The following is a 20,633-nucleotide window of genomic DNA, read 5'->3' as shown; positions in this document are numbered from 1 at the left end:
TCAGCTCCAAGAATTTTTTTCAAAGGTTCTCGGTGCCCTTCTGTCTGTAATCAGAGAACAGGGTTTTGGTATTTCCTTATTTTTGACGATATCTTGGTACTTGCTCAGTCTTCACATTTTCGCAGAATCTCATACGAATCAACTTGTGTTGTTTCTTCAAGATCATGGTTGGAGGATCAATTTACCAAAAAGTTAATTGATTCCTCAGACAAGGGTAACCTTTTTAGGTTTCCAGATAGATTCAGTGTCTATGACTCTGTCCTTGTCAGACAAGAGAAGTTTAACATTGATATCAGCTTGTCAAAACCTTCAGTCACAATCATTTCCTTTGGTAGCCTTATGCATGGAAATTTTAGGTCTTAGGACTGCCGCATCGGATGCGATCTCCTTTGCTCGTTTTCACATGCGACCTCTTCAGCTCTGTATGCTGAACCAATGGTGCAGGGATTACACAAAGATATCTCAATTAATATCTTTAAACCGATTATACGACACTCTCTGACGTGGTGGACAGATCACCATCGTTTAGTTCAGGGGGCTTCTTTGTTCTTCCGACCTGGACTATAATCTCAACAGATGCAAGTCTTACAGGTTGGGGAGCTGTATGGGGGTCTCTGACGGCACAAGGGGTTTGGGAATCTCAGGAGGTGAGATTACCGATCAATATTTTGGAACTCCGTGCAATTTTCAGAGCTCTTCAGTCTTGGCCTCTTCTGAAGAGAGAGTTGTTCATTTGTTTTCAGATAGACAATGTCACAACTGTGGCATACATCAATCATCAAGGAGGGACTCACAGTCCTCTGGCTATGAAAGAAGTATCTCGAATTTTGGTTTGGGCGGAATCCAGCTCCTGTCTAATCTCTGCGGTTCATATCCCAGGTATAGACAATTGGGAAGCGGATTATCTCAGTCGCCAAACGTTGCATCCGGGCGAATGGTCTCTTCACCCAGAGGTATTTCTTCAGATTGTTCAAATGTGGGAACTCCCAGACATAGATCTGATGGCTTCTCATCTAAACATGAAACTTCCCTGGTATCTGTCCAGATCCCGGGATCCTCGGGCGGAGGCAGTGGATGCATTATCACTTCCTTGGAAGTATCATCCTGCCTATATCTTTCCGCCTCTAGTTCTTCTTCCAAGAGTATTCTCCAAGATTCTAAAGGAATGCTTGTTTGTCCTGCTGGTAGCTCCAGCATGGCCTCACAGGTTTTGGTATGCGGATCTTGTACGGATGGCCTCTTCCCAGCTGTGGACTCTTCCGTTAAGACCAGACTTTCTGTCGCAAGGTCCTTTCTTCCATCAGGATCTCAAATCCTTAAATTTTAAGGTATGGAGTTTGAACGCTTGATTCTTGGTCAAAGAGGTTTCTCTGACTCTGTGATTAATACTATGTGACAGGCTCGTAAATCTGTATCTAGAGAGATATATTATAGAGTCTGGAAGACTTATATTTCTTAGTGTCTTTCTCATCATTTTTCTTGGCATTCTTTTTGAATACCGAGAATTTTACAGTTTCTTCAGGATGGTTTAGATAAAGGTTTGTCCGCAAGTTCCTTGAATGGACAAATCTCTGCTCTTTCTGTTCTTTTTCACAGAAAGATTGCTAATCTTCCTGATATTCATTGTTTTGTACAAGCTTTGGTTCGTATAAAACCTGTCATTAAGTCAATTTCTCCTCCTGGGAGTTTGAATTTGGTTCTGGGGGCTCTTCAAGCTCCTCCTTTTGAACCCATGTATTCTTTGGTCATTAAATTACTTTCTTGGAAAGTTTTGTTTCTTTTGGCCATCTCTTCTGCCAGAAGAGTCTCTGAATTCTCTGCTCTTTCTTGTGAGTCTCCTTTTCTGATTTTTCATCAGGATAAGGTGGTGCTGCAAACTTCTTTTGAATTTTTTACCTAAGGTTGTGAATTCTAACAACATTAGTAGAGAAATTGTGGTTCCTTCATTATGTCCTAATCCTATGAATTCTAAGGAGAAATCATTGCATTCTTTGGATGCTGTTAGAGCTTTGTATTATTATGTTGAAGCTACTAAGTCTTTCCGAAAGACTAATAGTCTATTTGTCATCTTTTCCGGTTCTAGAAAAGGCCAGAAAGCTTCTGCCATTTCTTTGGCATCTTAGTTGAAATCTTTATTTCATCATGCCTATGTCGAGTCGGGTAAAACTCCGCCTCAAAGGATTACAGCTCATTCTACTAGGTCAGTTTCTACTTCCTGGGCGCTTAGGAATGAAGCTTCGGTTGATCAGATTTGCAAAGCAGCAACTTGGTCCTCTTTGCATACTTTTACTAAATTCTACCATTTTGATGTGTTTTCTTCTTCTGAAGCAGTTTTTGGTAGAAAAGTACTTCAGACAGTGGTTTCAGTTTGAATCTTCTGCTTATGTTTTCATTAAACTTTATTTTGGGTGTGGATTATTTTCAGCAGGAATTGGCTGTCTTTATTTTATCCCTCCCTCTCTAGTGACTCTTGCGTGGAAAGATCCACATCTTGGGTAGTCATTATCCCATACGTCACTAGCTCATGGACTCTTGCTAATTACATGAAAGAAAACATAATTTATGTAAGAACTTACCTGATAAATTCATTTCTTTCATATTAGCAAGAGTCCATGAGGCCCACCCTTTTTTTGTGGTGGTTATGATTTTTTTGTATAAAGCACAATTATTCCAATTCCTTATTTTTTATGCTTTCGCACTTTTTTCTTATCACCCCACTTCTTGGCTATTCGTTAAACTGATTTGTGGGTGTGGTGAGGGGTGTATTTATAGGCATTTTAAGGTTTGGGAAACTTTGCCCCTCCTGGTAGGAATGTATATCCCATACGTCACTAGCTCATGGACTCTTGCTAATATGAAAGAAATGAATTTATCAGGTAAGTTCTTACATAAATTATGTTATCTACTGATAAATGTACAGTACAGGCGTTGTATACAGGACTATGCACAGAGATATATCTACTGATAAATGTACAGGACTATACACAGAGATATATCTACTGATAAATGTACAGTACAGGCGTTATATACAGGACTATGTACAGAGATATATCTACTGATAAATTTACAGTACAGGCGTTGTATACAGGACTATGCACAGAGATATATCTACTGATAAATGTACAGGACTATACACAGATATATATCCACTGATAAATATACAGTACAGGCGTTTTATACAGGACTATGCACAGAGATATATCTACTGATAAAATGTTCAGGACTATGCACAGAGATATATCTACTGATAAATGTACAGGACTATGCACAGAGATATATCTACTGATAAATGTACAGTACAGGCATTTTATACAGGACTATGCACAGAGATATATCTACTGATAAATGTACAGGACTATCCACAGAGATATATCTACTGATAAATGTACAGTACAGGCATTATATACAGGACTATGCACAGAGATATATCTACTGATAAATGTACAGTACAAGTGTTGTATACAGGACTATGCACAGAGATATATCTATTGATAAATGTACAGTACAGGCGTTATATACAGGACTATGCACAGAGATATATCTACTGATAAATGTACAGTACAGGCGTTGTATACAGGACTATGCACAGAGATATATCTACTGATAAATGTACAGGACTATGCACAGAGATATAGCTACTTCTAAATGTACAGTACAGGCGTTGTATACAGGACTATGCACAGAGATATATCTACTGATAAATGTACAGGACTATGCACAGAGATATAGCTACTGATAAATGTACAGGACTATGCACAGAGATATATCTACTGATAAATGTACAGGACTATGCACAGAGATATATCTACTGATAAATGTACAGGACTATGCACAGAGATATATCTACTGATAAATGTACAGTACAGGTGTTATATACAGGACTATGCACAGAGATATATCTACTGATAAATGTACAGTACAGGTGTTATATACAGGACTATGCACAGAGATATATCTACTGATAAATGTACAGTACAGGTGTTGTATACAGGACTATGCACAGAGATATATCTACTGATAAATGTACAGTACAGGTGTTGTATACAGGACTATGCACAGAGATATATCTACTGATAAATGTACAGGACTATACACAGAGATATATCTACTGATAAATGTACAGGACTATGCACAGAGATATATCTACTGATAAATGTACAGTACAGGTGTTATATACAGGACTATGCACAGAGATATATCTACTGATAAATGTACAGGACTATGCACAGAGATATATCTACTGATAAATGTACAGTACAGGCGTTATATACAGGACTATGCACAGATATATCTACTGATAAATGTACAGTACAGGTGTTATATACAGGACTATGCACAGAGATATATCTACTGATAAATGTACAGTACAGGTGTTGTATACAGGACTATGCACAGAGATATATCTACTGATAAATGTACAGTACAGGTGTTGTATACAGGACTATGCACAGAGATATAGCTACTGATAAATGTACAGTACAGGTGTTGTATACAGGACTATGCACAGAGATATATCTACTGATAAATGTACAGTACAGGTGTTGTATACAGGACTATGCACAGAGATATAGCTACTGATAAATGTACAGTACAGGTGTTGTATACAGGACTATGCACAGAGATATAGCTACTGATAAATGTACAGGACTATACACAGAGATATATCTACTGATAAATGTACAGTACAGGTGTTATATACAGGACTATGCACAGAGATATATCTACTGATAAATGTACAGTACAGGTGTTATATACAGGACTATGCACAGAGATATATCTACTGATAAATGTACAGTACAGGTGTTATATACAGGACTATGCACAGAGATATATCTACTGATAAATGTACAGGACTATGCACAGAGATATATCTACTGATAAATGTACAGTACAGGCGTTATATACAGGACTATGCACAGATATATCTACTGATAAATGTACAGTACAGGTGTTATATACAGGACTATGCACAGAGATATATCTACTGATAAATGTACAGTACAGGCGTTTTATACAGGACTATGCACAGAGATATATCTACTGATAAATGTACAGTACAGGTGTTGTATACAGGACTATGCACAGAGATATATCTACTGATAAATGTACAGTACAGGTGTTATATACAGGACTATGCACAGAGATATATCTACTGATAAATGTACAGTACAGGTGTTGTATACAGGACTATGCACAGAGATATATCTACTGATAAATGTACAGTACAGGTGTTATATACAGGACTATGCACAGAGATATAGCTACTGATAAATGTACAGTACAGGTGTTATATACAGGACTATGCACATAGATATATCTACTGATAAATGTACAGGACTATGCACAGAGATATATCTACTGATAAATGTACAGTACAGGCGTTATATACAGGACTATGTACAGAGATATATCTACTAATAAATGTACAGTACAGGTGTTATATACAGGACTATGCACATAGATATATCTACTGATAAATGTACAGGACTATGCACAGAGATATAGCTACTGATAAATGTACAGTACAGGTGTTGTATACAGGACTATGCACAGAGATATATCTACTGATAAATGTACAGTACAGGTGTTGTATACAGGACTATGCACAGATATATATCTACTGATAAATGTACAGTACAGGTGTTATATACAGGACTATGCACAGAGATATATCTACTGATAAATGTACAGTACAGGTGTTATATACAGGACTATGCACAGAGATATAGCTACTGATAAATGTACAGTACAGGTGTTATATACAGGACTATGCACAGAGATATATCTACTGATAAATGTACAGTACAGGTGTTATATACAGGACTATGCACAGAGATATATCTACTGATAAATGTACAGGACTATGCACAGAGATATAGCTACTGATAAATGTACAGGACTATGCACAGAGATATATATCTACTGATAAATGTACAGGACTATGCACAGAGATATATCTACTGATAAATGTACAGGACTATGCACAGAGATATATCTACTAATAAATGTACAGTACAGGTGTTATATACAGGACTATGCACAGAGATATATCTACTGATAAATGTACAGTACAGGCGTTATATACAGGACTATGCACAGAGATATATCTACTGATAAATGTACAGTACAGGCGTTATATACAGGACTATGCACATAGATATATCTACTGATAAATGTACAGGACTATGCACAGAGATATATCTACTGATAAATGTACAGTACAGGCGTTATATACAGGACTATGCACATAGATATATCTACTGATAAATGTACAGGACTAGGCACAGAGATATATCTACTGATAAATGTACAGTACAGGCGTTGTATACAGGACTATGCACAGAGATATATCTACTGATAAATGTACAGGACTATGCACAGAGATATATCTACTGATAAATGTACAGTACAGGCGTTTTATACAGGACTATGCACAGAGATATATCTACTGATAAATGTACAGGACTATGCACAGAGATATATCTACTGATAAATGTACAGGACTATGCACAGAGATATATCTACTGATAAATGTACAGTACAGGTGTTATATACAGGACTATGCACAGAGATATATCTACTGATAAATGTACAGGACTATGCACAGAGATATATCTACTGATAAATGTACAGGACTATGCACAGAGATATATCTACTGATAAATGTACAGGACTATGCACAGAGATATATCTACTGATAAATGTACAGGACTATGCACAGAGATATATCTACTGATAAATGTACAGGACTATGCACAGAGATATATCTACTGATAAATGTACAGGACTATGCACAGAGATATATCTACTGATAAATGTACAGTACAGGTGTTATATACAGGACTATGCGCAGAGATATATCTACTGATAAATGTACAGTACAGGTGTTATATACAGGACTATGCACAGAGATATATATCTACTGATAAATGTACAGTACAGGCGTTATATACAGGACTATGCACAGAGATATATCTACTGATAAATGTACAGTACAGGTGTTATATACAGGACTATGCACAGAGATATAGCTACTGATAAATGTACAGTACAGGCGTTATATACAGGACTATGCACAGAGATATAGCTACTGATAAATGTACAGGACTATGCACAGAGATATATCTACTGATAAATGTACAGTACAGGCGTTATATACAGGACTATGCACAGAGATATATCTACTGATAAATGTACAGGACTATGCACAGAGATATAGCTACTGATAAATGTACAGTACAGGCGTTATATCTCTGCATAGTCCTGTATATATCTACTGATAAATGTACAGTACAGGTGTTATATACAGGACTATACACAGAGATATATCTACTGATAAATGTACAGTACAGGTGTTATATACAGGACTATGCACAGAGATATATCTACTGATAAATGTACAGTACAGGTGTTATATACAGGACTATGCACAGATATATATCTACTGATAAATGTACAGTACAGGCGTTTTATACAGGACTATGCACAGAGATATAGCTACTGATAAATGTACAGGACTATGCACAGAGATATATATCTACTGATAAATGTACAGTACAGGCGTTTTATATAGGACTATGCACAGAGATATATCTACTGATAAATGTACAGTACAGGCGTTATATACAGGACTATGCACAGAGATATATATCTACTGATAAATGTACAGGACTATACACAGAGATATATCTACTGATAAATGTACAGGACTATGCACAGAGATATATCTACTGATAAATGTACAGTACAGGCGTTGTATAAAGCACTATGGACAGAGATATATCTACTGATAAATGTACAGTACAGGTGTTATATACAGGACTTGATGAGGTATGTCACGGCTTCTCTGATTAAACACAAGCAGCTGATATTGCTCTGTATAATTAAATGTCATTGAATTATTAAGTAGGTACAAATATATTCCATCCCTCCTCTCTCTTCTTTGTGCAGCCTCCGCGGTGCTTACCTCTCTAGATAACTGTAAGCTGTCACAGTGCAACCAGACTGTTCTCCGCAAGCTGGGAATCAAACTCGTCCAGAGGCTCGGACTCACATTTCTTAAAACAAAAGTGGCAAAATGGAGGTTTGTAATGTTCAAAACCAGCATTACCGGTCTGTTACACGTTTTAGAAGATATAGTTTTTTTAAAGGAATCCTGTCAACAGGTGGTTGTAGTAAAATATGCTGCAGTTGCATCCTGACGTGTGCTGCAGTGGCGTCCTGACGTGTGCTGCAGTGACGGGATGAGTGATGCAGGCAGCATTGGCATTGTTTGGTGTGTTTTATTGGCAGACTGAGAAATGTGTGCCAAAGTGACACACTGGGAGATATTTGCAGTACTCGAGTGCTGAGGGAAGGGTGTTGCGGGGCGTGCTGGGGGAAGGATGTTGCGGGGCATGCTGGGGGAAGGGTGTTTCAGGGCGTGCTGGGGGAAGGGTGTTGCGGGGCGTGCTGGGGGAAGGGTGTTGCAGGGCTTGCTGGGGGAAGGGTGTTGCGGGGCGTGCTGGGGGAAGGGTGTTGCGGGGCATGCTGGGGGAAGGGTGTTGCGGGGCATGCTGGGGGAAGGGTGTTGCGTGGCGTGCTGGGGGAAGGTTGTTGCGTGTGTGCTGGGGGGTGAAGGGTGCTGCAGCGGTATGCTTGGGGGTGAAGCGTGCTGCAGCGGGAAGGCTGGGGGTGAAGCGTGCTGCAGCGGGAAGGCTGGGGGTGAAGCCTGCTGCAGTGGGAGGGCTGGGGATGAAGCGTGCTGCAGCGGGTAGGCTGGGGGTGAAGCGTGCTGCAGCGGTAAGGCTGGGATGAAGTGTGCTGCAGCGGTATGTTGGGTGAAGGGTGTTGCCGGGCATGCTGGGTGGAGCGTGTGTGCTGGGGGTGAAGTGTGCTGCAGTGGTATGCTGGGGGTGAAGTGTGCTGCAGCGGGAAGGCTGGGGGTGAAGTGTGCTGCAGCGGGAAGGCTGGGGGTGAAGTGTGCTGCAGCGGGAAGGCTGGGGTGAATTGTGCTGCAGTGGTATGTTGGGTGAAGGGTGTTGCCGGGCATGCTGGGTGAAGCGTGTGTGCTGGGGGTGAAGTGTGCTGCAGCGGTATGCTGGGGGTGAAGTGTGCTGCAGCGGGAAGGCTGGGGGTGAAGTGTGCTGCAGCGGGAAGGCTGGGGTGAAGTGTGCTGCAGTGGTATGTTGGGGGAAGTGTGCTGCAGTGACAGGCTGGGTGATGCTGCTGTAATGTTGTTTTGAGCCTGGATTGCAATGGATTTAATTTGCACTGTGCACTGCAGTGATTCTTATCTACGGCATCAGGATGCACTGGGTTGTCCAAACCTTGCGTAAGAAAATGACAAATAAAGTTATGTTGTGGGGGAAAGAAATTATAGCATCTTTCCAAAGTACTTTTGAGAGTGTTAGAGAAAAATGGTTAGGAACCTCTGTTTTAAGCCATTGTTCTTCTTATCCAGGGATGGCCAACTGCTGGCAAATGAGCCATGTGCGGCCCTCTGCACTAGTTTTTGTGGCCCCTGGGAAAAAGCAGAAGTAAGGATGTGTTCTATAGTTATTGTGGCCCCAGGAAGAAGTAGAACAAAAAGCATTGTGCTTTGGAGACCTCTTATAAGTGAGCAAACAAGGTGGACACTTTTGATATGAGCCCTCTGGATTAGAGAACAGCATTAGGTACCCTACAATGTCACCAAAAACTGGCCCCATGTAACTGGATTTTTTTTTTTTTAAAAGGAAATATGTTGTGTATTTCATAGCCATAAATTTATATCCGGCCCTGACGTAGTGATCTGCGGCCTCGATGTTAGGAAGTTGCCATCGCTTATCTAATAAAAAAATCGCTTTTTCTTTGCTGGGTTCTAATTTTAAAGGATGTTTTTTTAATACTTTTATTTATGTCAGTGCATATTAAGTGTTGTATGAAAATCTGTTCTCTCACAGTAATCTGCAGATACTGTCCCTTCCTCACTAGTAAGTGCTGTCCTATGCTCACTAAAGCTTTTGTGCCTGTCTGTTTTTTTTATTACTGGTTTTACAGATTCCCGCCCCCCTCCAAGAGCAGTTTATTGCTCCGATTCCCCAAGCCCAAATTATTTATCTGTTTATAGCTTGTGACTGATGGAATCGTTAGGTCCTACGGGCAATATAAACCATGTGACTGTCACTTATAATCCATGTGGTCTCTCCAGTATGATCAGTCATTTTTCTGTCTTCTTTCTTGGGGGCATAAAAGTGTAGAGATTTCTCACACTGATACATTCCAGGCTCTTCCCATTATCCCAGCTCCATATCTCTCTCCCTTTTGCTTGTGGGAAACTCCCCAGTGTCCTATCCCCAAAAAGCCTTTACGTTCAAGTTGCCTCCTGGAAACAGTTGTTTTAAATAGATTTATTGTTCACAAAACCCTGAGTTTACTTCTCCATTCAATGAAAAGACAATTGTTTTATTAAAATAAGTGTTCTTTTCTAAGATTATTTAATCATGTGACGTTCATATGCTAAAGACTCCCTATAAATATATATCTCCTCTCATACGCAACACATGATTAAACACATAGGTACAGTCAGCTCCCGAGCAATAATGCTTTACTCGTGAGCTACTGTTAAACATCTAGTAAGCCAGGGACAATAGAGTGATGTGTGCAGCCACCAATCACCAGCTTCCAGTAATGTAGAATATGTACATATTCAAGAGAACCAAGAAAATCTGAAATGGAAGTAAATTTAAAAGTATCTTAAAATGAAACGCCCTATTTGTATAATGAGAGGTTCATTTTGTCTTTCACATCCATTTCTCACAACCTCTGAAGTGAACAGGCTTAAAGGGACAGTAAGCTGCTTGTAATTACAAGACATTTCTTCAGCTCGTAGCTGAACACTGTACTGGAAACGCTGGGAGAAACATCGGTGGGAGCCGCGTTGGGCGGACAAGCACCACAGAAGGAATGAGGGGTACAGTAGACTCTTCGAGGTGCACAAACCCCAGCAGCGGGGGACACATGGACAGCAGTGATCAGCGAAGAGAGGGCCGTAAAGGGGTAAGAGAGAGTGGTGGTGTTTGCGAACTAGATGCACTTTGAAAACTGGTAGCTGTGGGAAAGAAGCGTGGTAGGAGAACTAGATCTTGCTGAAAGGTGGTAAAGCCGCCATTGCAAACCCCTCTCTCCCCCCCTTGCTTTACTGGACAGACAAGGTTAAACGGTAAATCACAGTAAAGCTAAGCGGCTCCCATGGCAAGAATAACAGGAATAAGATCTAAATAATGCTCAGCCTAGATTTATCCTCATCCCTGCTAAGTTTTTCAAAGCAGGAGTAAAAGATCAAAGGAGGGTTGGACTCTGGAGATTGATGAAACATAAACGGCGTACATTGCTTATCCAGATCGGTTTGCAATGAGCAGTAGATTGAAGAACCGCCCGTCTAGTGTAATATACACTGAGTAGTGCAAGTAACAAAATCCAGTTGTCCATACCGGATATAAAAAAAATATTAAATTAAAGCCACAAGGGGAATTCAACACCTTTTTCACAGAAGGAGAATATAAAAGAGAAATGGAGGTAAAGGAAAGAATAAGGACATGAAGGGAAGCAAGGAAGAAATAGAGAAATATAAGAAATCAGTTGAAAGAAGAAGGGGAAAAGAGAAAGGGGTGGAGGGGGGGACAAAAAAAAAAAGAAGAGAAAATTGGATAAAAAGGAGCATATACGAATATCTATTGGTAGCATACCCCAAACTACAGGTAACATATTGGTAAGAGCTATGTATTCTTTCTCCCTGGAGACTATGGTATATAACAGAAGGAAATTGTAGTCCTCTCTCTCAAAAGGGGTAGTGTAACTTGCAAACGTAGGCGAGTTAAGACTTATCCAAGTGTCTCTTTCAGAAACATTTCCCTGGTAGGATACGCAACACATATGAAAGAAAAGGAGCTAATTCCGTGTGGATATCTGGATATTAGCTCCTAATAAGTGGAAGCACATTTACTATTTATCATAGAATTCAGGATAGATGAACTCATCCCTTCTGGTACAGAGAATCCATCACTGGGGATAGAATATTTGCATCAGAAGTTTTGAAATATCTCAGTGTTTAATAAGATAGATTTAAGGAAAGCTTTGTTACTTTTGGGTTGATATTATTTATAAGCCAATAGGGTAATGCAATCACAAAGGTCAGAAAATTAACATACACATATATGTACATTTTATTGGATGGTATTTGAGGAGCACACTATTAATAATACACACCTCCCCTAGATTTATAGTTACAAGTTTATAACTAATGTAAAGTAAAATGACAGATGATGTTGGTTAAAACTAGAAATGATAAAAAAAAATCTCTAAGCAAGCAAGACTAGCAGATAACACAGAAGATAACTTAATCGTAGAAAACAAGGAGAAGGTGGCATTCAAATAAGAAGCAAACCTTTATTCAGAGAGAAACTTGCAAGATAGCCCCTCCCATTTAAGGTTGATTGGATACCTTTTTACAGGCGTATGCAGAGGCATAACTAGAAACCACAGGGCCCAGGTGCAAGAATCTAAGAAGGGCCCCCCCCACCACCCCTCCCCCTTCCAAAAAAAGATGAATTTAATACATATATTTTTTTTTTTACATTTAACACAGAAAAAAATGTGAATCAGATTACGTCTGCAAAAGGAGGTACTCTGTGCCCACAGTCTGTGAGATGGTCTGACCCCCCTATTACTGTGTATATATATATATATATATATATATATATATATATATAGTTACACTATTTAACCCCTAGTACTGTATATAGTAAGTTAGTGACACAGTCTGTAATCTGCCGGTGAGATGGCTGGCCTGATCCTACCCACTCAGTACTTTATAAAGTGACCACAGTAGTCTATGACATGGTCCAGCCCCCCCGTACTGTATATAGTGGTACTGTATAGACTGACACTGTTTACGCCCGCCCACCCATGCTGTAGTAGCAAGGTCTGTAATTTGCTGGTTCCACAAACATACACACACATACATACATGCATAAATACACACAAAGTCACATACATACACACACACACACATAAACACCAATGGGTAAAACAGAAACACTAACCCCTGTAGTCATGTCACACTCACATGATATCAGTGCAGGCAGTGGTAGGTTAATGTTTTTTATTAAAAAAAAATTATAAAAAAAATTTATAAAAAAAAAAATATATATATATTTTTTTTAAAGCTGGGCCCCCACCCTCAGGGGCCCAGTCGCACCTGCGACCTCTGCACCCCCTGTAGTTTCGCCCCTGGGCGTATGGTTTAAATAGTGTGTTGTGATCAGTATGTGTTAGTTTAATAAAGGGACAGGAGCCCCAAAAAGTTGCTCTCTGAATAAAGGTTTTCTTCTTATTTGAGTGCCACCTTCTCCTTGTTTTCTATGATGATATATACTTGGGCTGTTGGAGGGAAGCCTGGAAGGTGATGCACCTACTACAGTATATGACCTTGATGTGCTGACCCTGTGTACATTTTTGTACAGAAGATAACTTGAATAATCTTTCACCATAGTTAAGTATAGCTATTAAACATATTACTGAAATATTTTCAACAAAGATGGACAGGCTTCAAATGGGCACTGAAACAATCACAAGTGATTTAAAAATAAATAAATGACAGAATTGATAAAACAGAGCAAAAGATTAATTTACATTTAGCCACCAATCAAGCGCTACCCAGGGTGCTGAACCAAAAATAGGCCGGCTCATAAGTGTACATTCTTGCTGTTTCAAATAAAGATACCAATAGAACGAAGAAAATGTGATAATAGGAGTAAATTAGAAAGTTGCTTAAAATTACTGCTCTATCTAAATCATGAAAGAAAACATTTGGGTTCAGTATCCCTTTAATTAGATATTTGGATTTTCAAGATAAAATTGCAATTTTACAAGCAGCTAAACAAAAAAGAGATCTCCAGGTTAAAGGTAAAAATATTTTGTTATTTCTAAACTACTCTGTAGAGACAATGAGGTATATGAAAGAAATGGCTCAATACTGTACGCAGTTACAAACAGATCTAGGGATAGTCACTTTTTTTCTTTTTTTAAAGCATCTTTATTGAAAAATTGGATTGTATTAAACAAATATGGTACAAAATGTATTATGGCAGTAGAACAGAGTCATCGTTCAGTACATAATGTTTGAAACTACTATGATATTGTACAGTAAAACAAATATATAATTAGCTGGTCAACCAAAGGGTGTGTCAGTAGAAGAGAGAGAGTGGGAGAGAGAAGCGGAGAGGAGGGGGTGCAGGGGTCCTTAAGTAGAGAGATAGGAAAGCTAAGTGTGGTTAGGTCCTCTTGGCCTTAGTTTGTTGATTCAGTCCCCAGAGGGGTCATTTGGTGGTGTAGTGTTTAGTGTCTGACTACAAGATTCCTAGCAGAACTTGATGTCATAGTACATATTTAATTTACCAGTTTTAAAATATCTGTATTCCTTTTATGTTAAAGGGACAGTCAACACCAGAATTTTTGTTGTTTAAAAAGAAAGATAATCCCTTTATTACCCATTCCCCAGTTTTGCACAACCAACACAGTTATATTAATACTTTTTACCTCTGTAATTATCTTGTATCTAAGCTTCTGCTGACTGCCCCCTTATTTCAGTTCTTTTGACAGACATGCCGTTTAGCAAATCAGTGCTCAGCCCTAGGTCAGTTTACGTGCATGAGCTCAATGTTATCTATATGAAACATGTGAACTAATACCCTCTAGTGGTCAAAATGTATTCAGATTAGAGGAAGTCTTCAAGATCTAAGAAATTAGCACATGAACCTCCTAGTTTTAGCTTTCAACTCAGAATACCAAGAGAACAAAGCAAAATTGGTGATAAAAGTAAATTGGGAAGTTGTTTAAAATTGCATACCCTATTTAAATCATGAAAGTTTTTTTTGACTTGACTGTCCCTTTAAAGTGTTTTCCATATGATCCACCCAGGAAGTTATAGTAGGGATTGTTTGCGATTTCCATAAGTTTATCTGTACCATTTATCACAACATATAATAATCAGCATAATACAATTAATAAAATATTAAACATTGGAACATTTTAAAAATGGATCCAATTATAGGAAAAAATTTAAATGATAGACCTCAATTGATTTAAAAAAAAAAAAGCTATGAATTTTAAAAATATATTATGTCCTAGTGAATTTACACAAAAAGATATAAAAGAACAAGTAGATTAATATAAAAAAAAGTCTGAATGGATTTTATCCATGCCATTTGTTCACTGCTTGTAAATATAGCTCTAAGACAAAATAAGTCCAATCTACTGTAACTTTAAAAGAATATAAGATTAAACAAATGATTAGATGTAGAGATAAAGGGTATCTAAAGGATATCTAAATAATACAATGTCCATGTTTAAAACAATATTTAGGACAAATGAGTAGACCCCTAAAGGGTTTGTGAACATCTAAATAATATTAAGAATGGATTTGAAGGACATTTATTATATAAGCATTTTAAAGAAAAACATAATCAGAGTACAGTAGGATTAAAATTTTGGGGTTTAAAATTAATTAAAAAGAATTGGAGAGGAGGAAATAGGACCACAGCAGGGGCGCGAGCGTCTTGGTGAGAATTGATGCACCTATAAAGAAACATCTGAACAGTTTTATTAACAAACGATAGTCTGGAGAAAAAACGGATAAACTCTGAAAAGATTGAAATAATAACAAGGAGCAAAGAGCACAACATTTGGATTAATCCTTTTTCAACATTAGAATCTTTTTTACATTTTGTATACAAAATTGCCTCAAATCCGTTACAATTTGAATTTAAGGGTAACAAGATCACAGGCATATTATTGGCCAGTGGAGGACACATGTTCCATAAAGGAAACAAAGCTGTTTGTTTTAACAAGCTGTCTGCTTTGAAAAATTCCAACGGGACTATCAAACATATGATAAGTAACCTCTATCAATGATTTTAATTATATGTTAATGTTTTAAGTATTGTAATAAGTGTGATTAAGTACAGAGTGCACACTCTTATTATATTATAGTATTACATGTTTGAAATAAATTTTGAGGTCTTTAGCCTTATGCACACTTCTCTATATTCTATTTATTTATATATACACTTCTAGAGCTGTAATACCGGTACAGTATATGAGAAGTTTGACATAAAAATCCCCTATATCATTTATATTTATTGTTTGCAATTTCCATAAGCTGGTAATTAAGGTTCGGGAGGAGTTTATCGCCACCTTTATTAAATTGCGGCAGAGGTTACAGGGAACCCTTTGCAACAAACTTAGGAGAGCTGTTTCAGGTTCCAGTTTGAATATTGAGTCCAGCCCCAGTAGAGTTTTAATAACATTTTCAATATGGGATCAAAATGGTTTTATTTTGGCGCATCTCCACCAAATCATATATCGTTGGCGCATCTCCACCAAAGGTGTATCATTGAACCTCTCACTCGGCAGCCCCTCCAACACAGGACAGGGGGCCTGGGAAGATGCTTTTAAATCTGGTTGTGGTAAGATACAATCTGGTTAGAATCTTATAATTAGTTTCCATGAATTTTGTTGAAAAAGAGGATTTTCTTAAATTCCTCATAATGGTATTCCATTCTGACCTGCTAATTTCATAGCCTAAATCTGTGTACCAACGGGTGACATATCTGGGGTTTGTCTGGTGTTGTGCATCTAGAAGAATGCGTCTAGCCGATGATAAGGTGTGTCGGATTGGGGTGTTGGTAAGAACATTTGGTTAAATGGGGTTATTGGCCTGGAGAAAGAGAATCTTTTTTTTTTTTGGTGAGGTGTTTAATAAGTGGTGGTGTTGGTGATATTTAAGCCATTTCGTAAAGGCCCCTCCCAGAATCTCCCCAAGATCCTGTCTATCTTTGAGTTTTCCACCAGTAACCAGTTTTTTTATTGGTTCAGTGTAACCCATTTCCTACCCAGGTAGCCAGTGTAGTGTGTGTTCTAATCCTCCATGTAGTTCTGCATTGTGGGATACCGGTGACAGGGGGGATTGTAGTTGGAAATATTTGGGAAGCGGTGGATTAATGAGTCCCAAAGGGTGAATATGTGATGATGCAGGAGGTATGATTTTAGCCACTGAGGGCAACTGTTTTTCGAGATCAAGCATAGAACTCCTGGGGAAGGTGACTATATTTGTGTCCCCATTGGGACCCAGGATTTAGTCATCTTATTCTGGTGCCACTCTAGTATCCTTTGTTGTAATAAGTGTCAACCCTTGAAAGTCCCAATCCCCCGGGTCGCAGAGAAAGATACATCGTTCCCTTGTTAACTTGGGGTTTAAAAAAATATACTCAAACAGGGTATTGCAAAATAAGGGAAATAAAAGGGAACTCTTGTGGAACTATGTAGTACATGTTGGATTAGGTTTGGAATGTTGTTGTTTTTTAATTTTATGTTTTTTAATTTTATGTTTTTTAAACCTCTCCCCTTGTCCCTCTCTCTGTTATAGTGATTGAACTTTGTCTAGGCATAGATGTGTATAAATATATTGTAGATGATGGATAAAGAAAGTAAAATCGCCTCATGGAATGTTGGGGATTTCTCTTCACTTATCAAAAAAATAAAAAAGATGGTGCTAAGAAAAATATATGTCAATTTAAGGCAAGATGAGAGAGCACACAGCAAGAGCTGTCCATATAGTCCCCCCTCTGGCTCCGCCCCCCAGTCATTCTCTTTGCCTGCTTTGAACAAGTAGCATCTCCACGGGGATGGTAAAGAGTATGTGGTGTTAGTTGTAGTTTTATTTCTTCTATCAAGAGGGAACAAAGAGTTCCTTGGCGATGACAGAGGTATCCAAGATCATCAAATGGGCGGAGGATCACTCCTGCCACCTATCTGCAATCCACATCCCAGGGGTAGACAACTGGGAGGCGGATTATTTGAGTCGTTGGACTTTCCATCCGGGGGAGTGGGAACTCCACCCGGAGGTCTTTGCCCAGTTAACTCAACTATGGGGCACTCCAGATATGGATCTGATGGCGTCTCGTCAGAACTTCAAAGTTCCTCGATACGGGTCCAGATCCAGGGATCCCAGGGCGACACTAGTGGATGCATTAGTGGCGCCTTGGTCGTTCAATCTAGCTTATGTGTTTCCACCGTTCCCTCTCCTTCCCAGGCTGGTAGCCAGGATCAAACAGGAGAAGGCCTCGGTGATCCTAATAGCTCCTGCGTGGCCACGCAGGACTTGGTATGCAGACCTGGTGAATATGTCATCGGCTCCACCATGGAAGCTACCTTTGAGACAGGATCTTCTAGTATAAGGTCCATTCGAACATCCAAATCTAGTCTCTCTGCAACTGACTGCTTGGAAATTGAACGCTTGATTCTATCTAAGCGTGGGTTTTCAGATTCAGTTATAGATACTCTGGTTCAAGCCAGAAAGCCTGTGACTAGGAAGATTTACCATAAGATATGGCACAAATATATCCATTGGTGCGAATCCAAGGGTTTTTCTTGGAGTAAAATCAAAATTCCTAGGATTCTTTCCTTTCTCCAAGAGGGTTTGGAGAAAGGTCTGTCAGCTAGTTCTCTAAAGGGACAGATATCTGCTCTGTCTGTCTTGTTGCATAAACGTCTGGCAGCCGTGCCAGATGTACAAGCGTTTGTACAGGCGTTAGTCAGAATCAAGCCTGTTTACAGACCTATGACTCCTCCATGGAGTCTAAACTTAGTTCTTTCAGTTCTTCAAGGGGTTCCGTTTGAACCTTTGCATTCCATAGATATTAAGTTACTATCTTGGAAAGTTCTGTTTTTAGTTGCTATTTCTTCTGCTAGAAGAGTTTCTGAATTATCTGCTTTGCAGTGTACTTCTCCCTATCTGGTATTTCATGCAGATAAGGTAGTTTTACGTACCAAACCTGGTTTTCTTCCAAAAGTAGTTTCCAACAGAAATATTAACCAGGAAATAGTTGTTCCTTCCCTATGTCCGAATCCAATTTCAAAGAAGGAACGTTTGTTACACAACCTAGATGTGGTCCGTGCTTTAAAATTCTATTTAGAAGCAACAAAGGATTTCAGACAAACATCATCTTTGTTTGTCGTTTATTCTGGTAAGAGGAGAGGGCAGAAAGCTACTGCTACCTCTCTTTCTTTTTGGCTGAAAAGCATCATCCGATTGGCTTATGAGACTGCCGGACGGCAGCCTCCTGAACGAATTACAGCTCACTCTACTAGAGCTGTGGCTTCCACATGGGCCTTCAAGAACGAGGCTTCTGTTGATCAGATCTGTAAGGCAGCGACTTGGTCTTCTCTGCATACTTTTGCCAAATTTTACAAATTCGATACTTATGCTTCTTCGGAGGCTATTTTTGGGAGAAAGGTTTTGCAAGCCGTGGTGCCTTCCGTTTAGGTAACCTGATTTGCTCCCTCCCTTCATCCGTGTCCTAAAGCTTTGGTATTGGTTCCCACAAGTAAGGATGAAGCCGTGGACCGGACACACCAATGTAGGAGAAAACAGAATTTATGTTTACCTGATAAATTTCTTTCTCCTACGGTGTGTCCGGTCCACGGCCCGCCCTGGCTTTTAGTCAGGTTTTAAAATTTTTATTCCATACACTACAGTCACCACGGCACCCTATAGTTTCTCCTTTTTCTTCTAACCGTCGTTCGAATGACTGGGGGGCGGAGCCAGAGGGGGGACTATATGGACAGCTCTTGCTGTGTGCTCTCTTTGCCATTTCCTGTAGGGGAAGAGAATATCCCACAAGTAAGGATGAAGCCGTGGACCGGACACACTGTAGGAGAAAGAAATTTATCAGGTAAACATAAATTCTGTTTTTATTCAGAAAATTATAAGATTATAAAGAGAGCGCTAGATAAAGATGACAGGTTCAAATAACTCTAAAAGGTATGAATATGGTATTATGTAATTTATATAGACTCAATAATAGAGATGTAGAATACTGGATACATTTGCAAAATAAATTGCTAGAATATGATAATTCTCAATTAGTAATTGCTGGAGATTTCAATATTTCTCCTAAACAGCCGTTTACAGATTTACAAATACAGCTAATATATCACTTAGTAATAGTATTAGAAAGAACTCTAAAAAATAAACAAACTTGTTTTAAAAGTATAATTAAAAGGATAGTCTAGTCAAAATTAAGCTTTCATGATTCAGATAGAGCATTTAGTTTTAAGAAATTTTCTAATTTACTCCTATTATCAATTTTTCTTTGTTCTCTTGGTATCTTTATTTTAAAAAGCTGGAATGAAAGCTTAGAAGCTGGCCCATTTTTGGTTCAGCACCTGGGTGGCGCTTGCTGATTGGTGTCTAAATGTAGCCATCCAATAAGCAAGTGCTACCCAGGTACTGAACCAAAAATAGACTGGCTCCTAAGTTTACTTTCCAGCTTTTTAAAATAAAGATGCCAAGAGAACGAAGAAAAATTGATAATGGGAGTAAATTAGAAAGTTGCTTAAAATTGCATGCTCTATCTGAATAATGAAAGTTTAATTTTTGCCTATACTAATCCTTTAAGTCCTTAAAGGTATTAGATATACGGAGGTTGCAATCCCACTAGTAAAGATTTAAAAAGCACAAAACGTATTCCATAATTGACCACCTTTTAATATCAAATAAGTTATTAGATATTTTAACAGATATAAAAATAACTCGGATAATATTTTCCGAT

General features: G+C 38.7%; 1 protein-coding gene across 1 annotated transcript in view; it reads left to right on the top strand.

Moving 5' to 3' along the window:
- TBCD (tubulin folding cofactor D) overlaps positions 1-20,633 on the top strand; it is a 1,563,032-nt gene that overhangs the window by 117,002 nt on the left and 1,425,397 nt on the right. The window contains exon 10 of the mRNA XM_053710319.1: positions 7,951-8,083. Within this exon, the coding sequence (XP_053566294.1) occupies positions 7,951-8,083 (133 nt within the window). The remainder of the gene's footprint in view (positions 1-7,950; positions 8,084-20,633) is intronic.

Source organism: Bombina bombina, chromosome 1 (genome assembly GCF_027579735.1).
Source record: "Bombina bombina isolate aBomBom1 chromosome 1, aBomBom1.pri, whole genome shotgun sequence".
Taxonomy (NCBI): Eukaryota; Metazoa; Chordata; class Amphibia; order Anura; family Bombinatoridae; genus Bombina; species Bombina bombina.
Note: the sequence above shows the minus strand (reverse complement) of the source record. Positions and strands in the feature narration are given on the sequence as shown.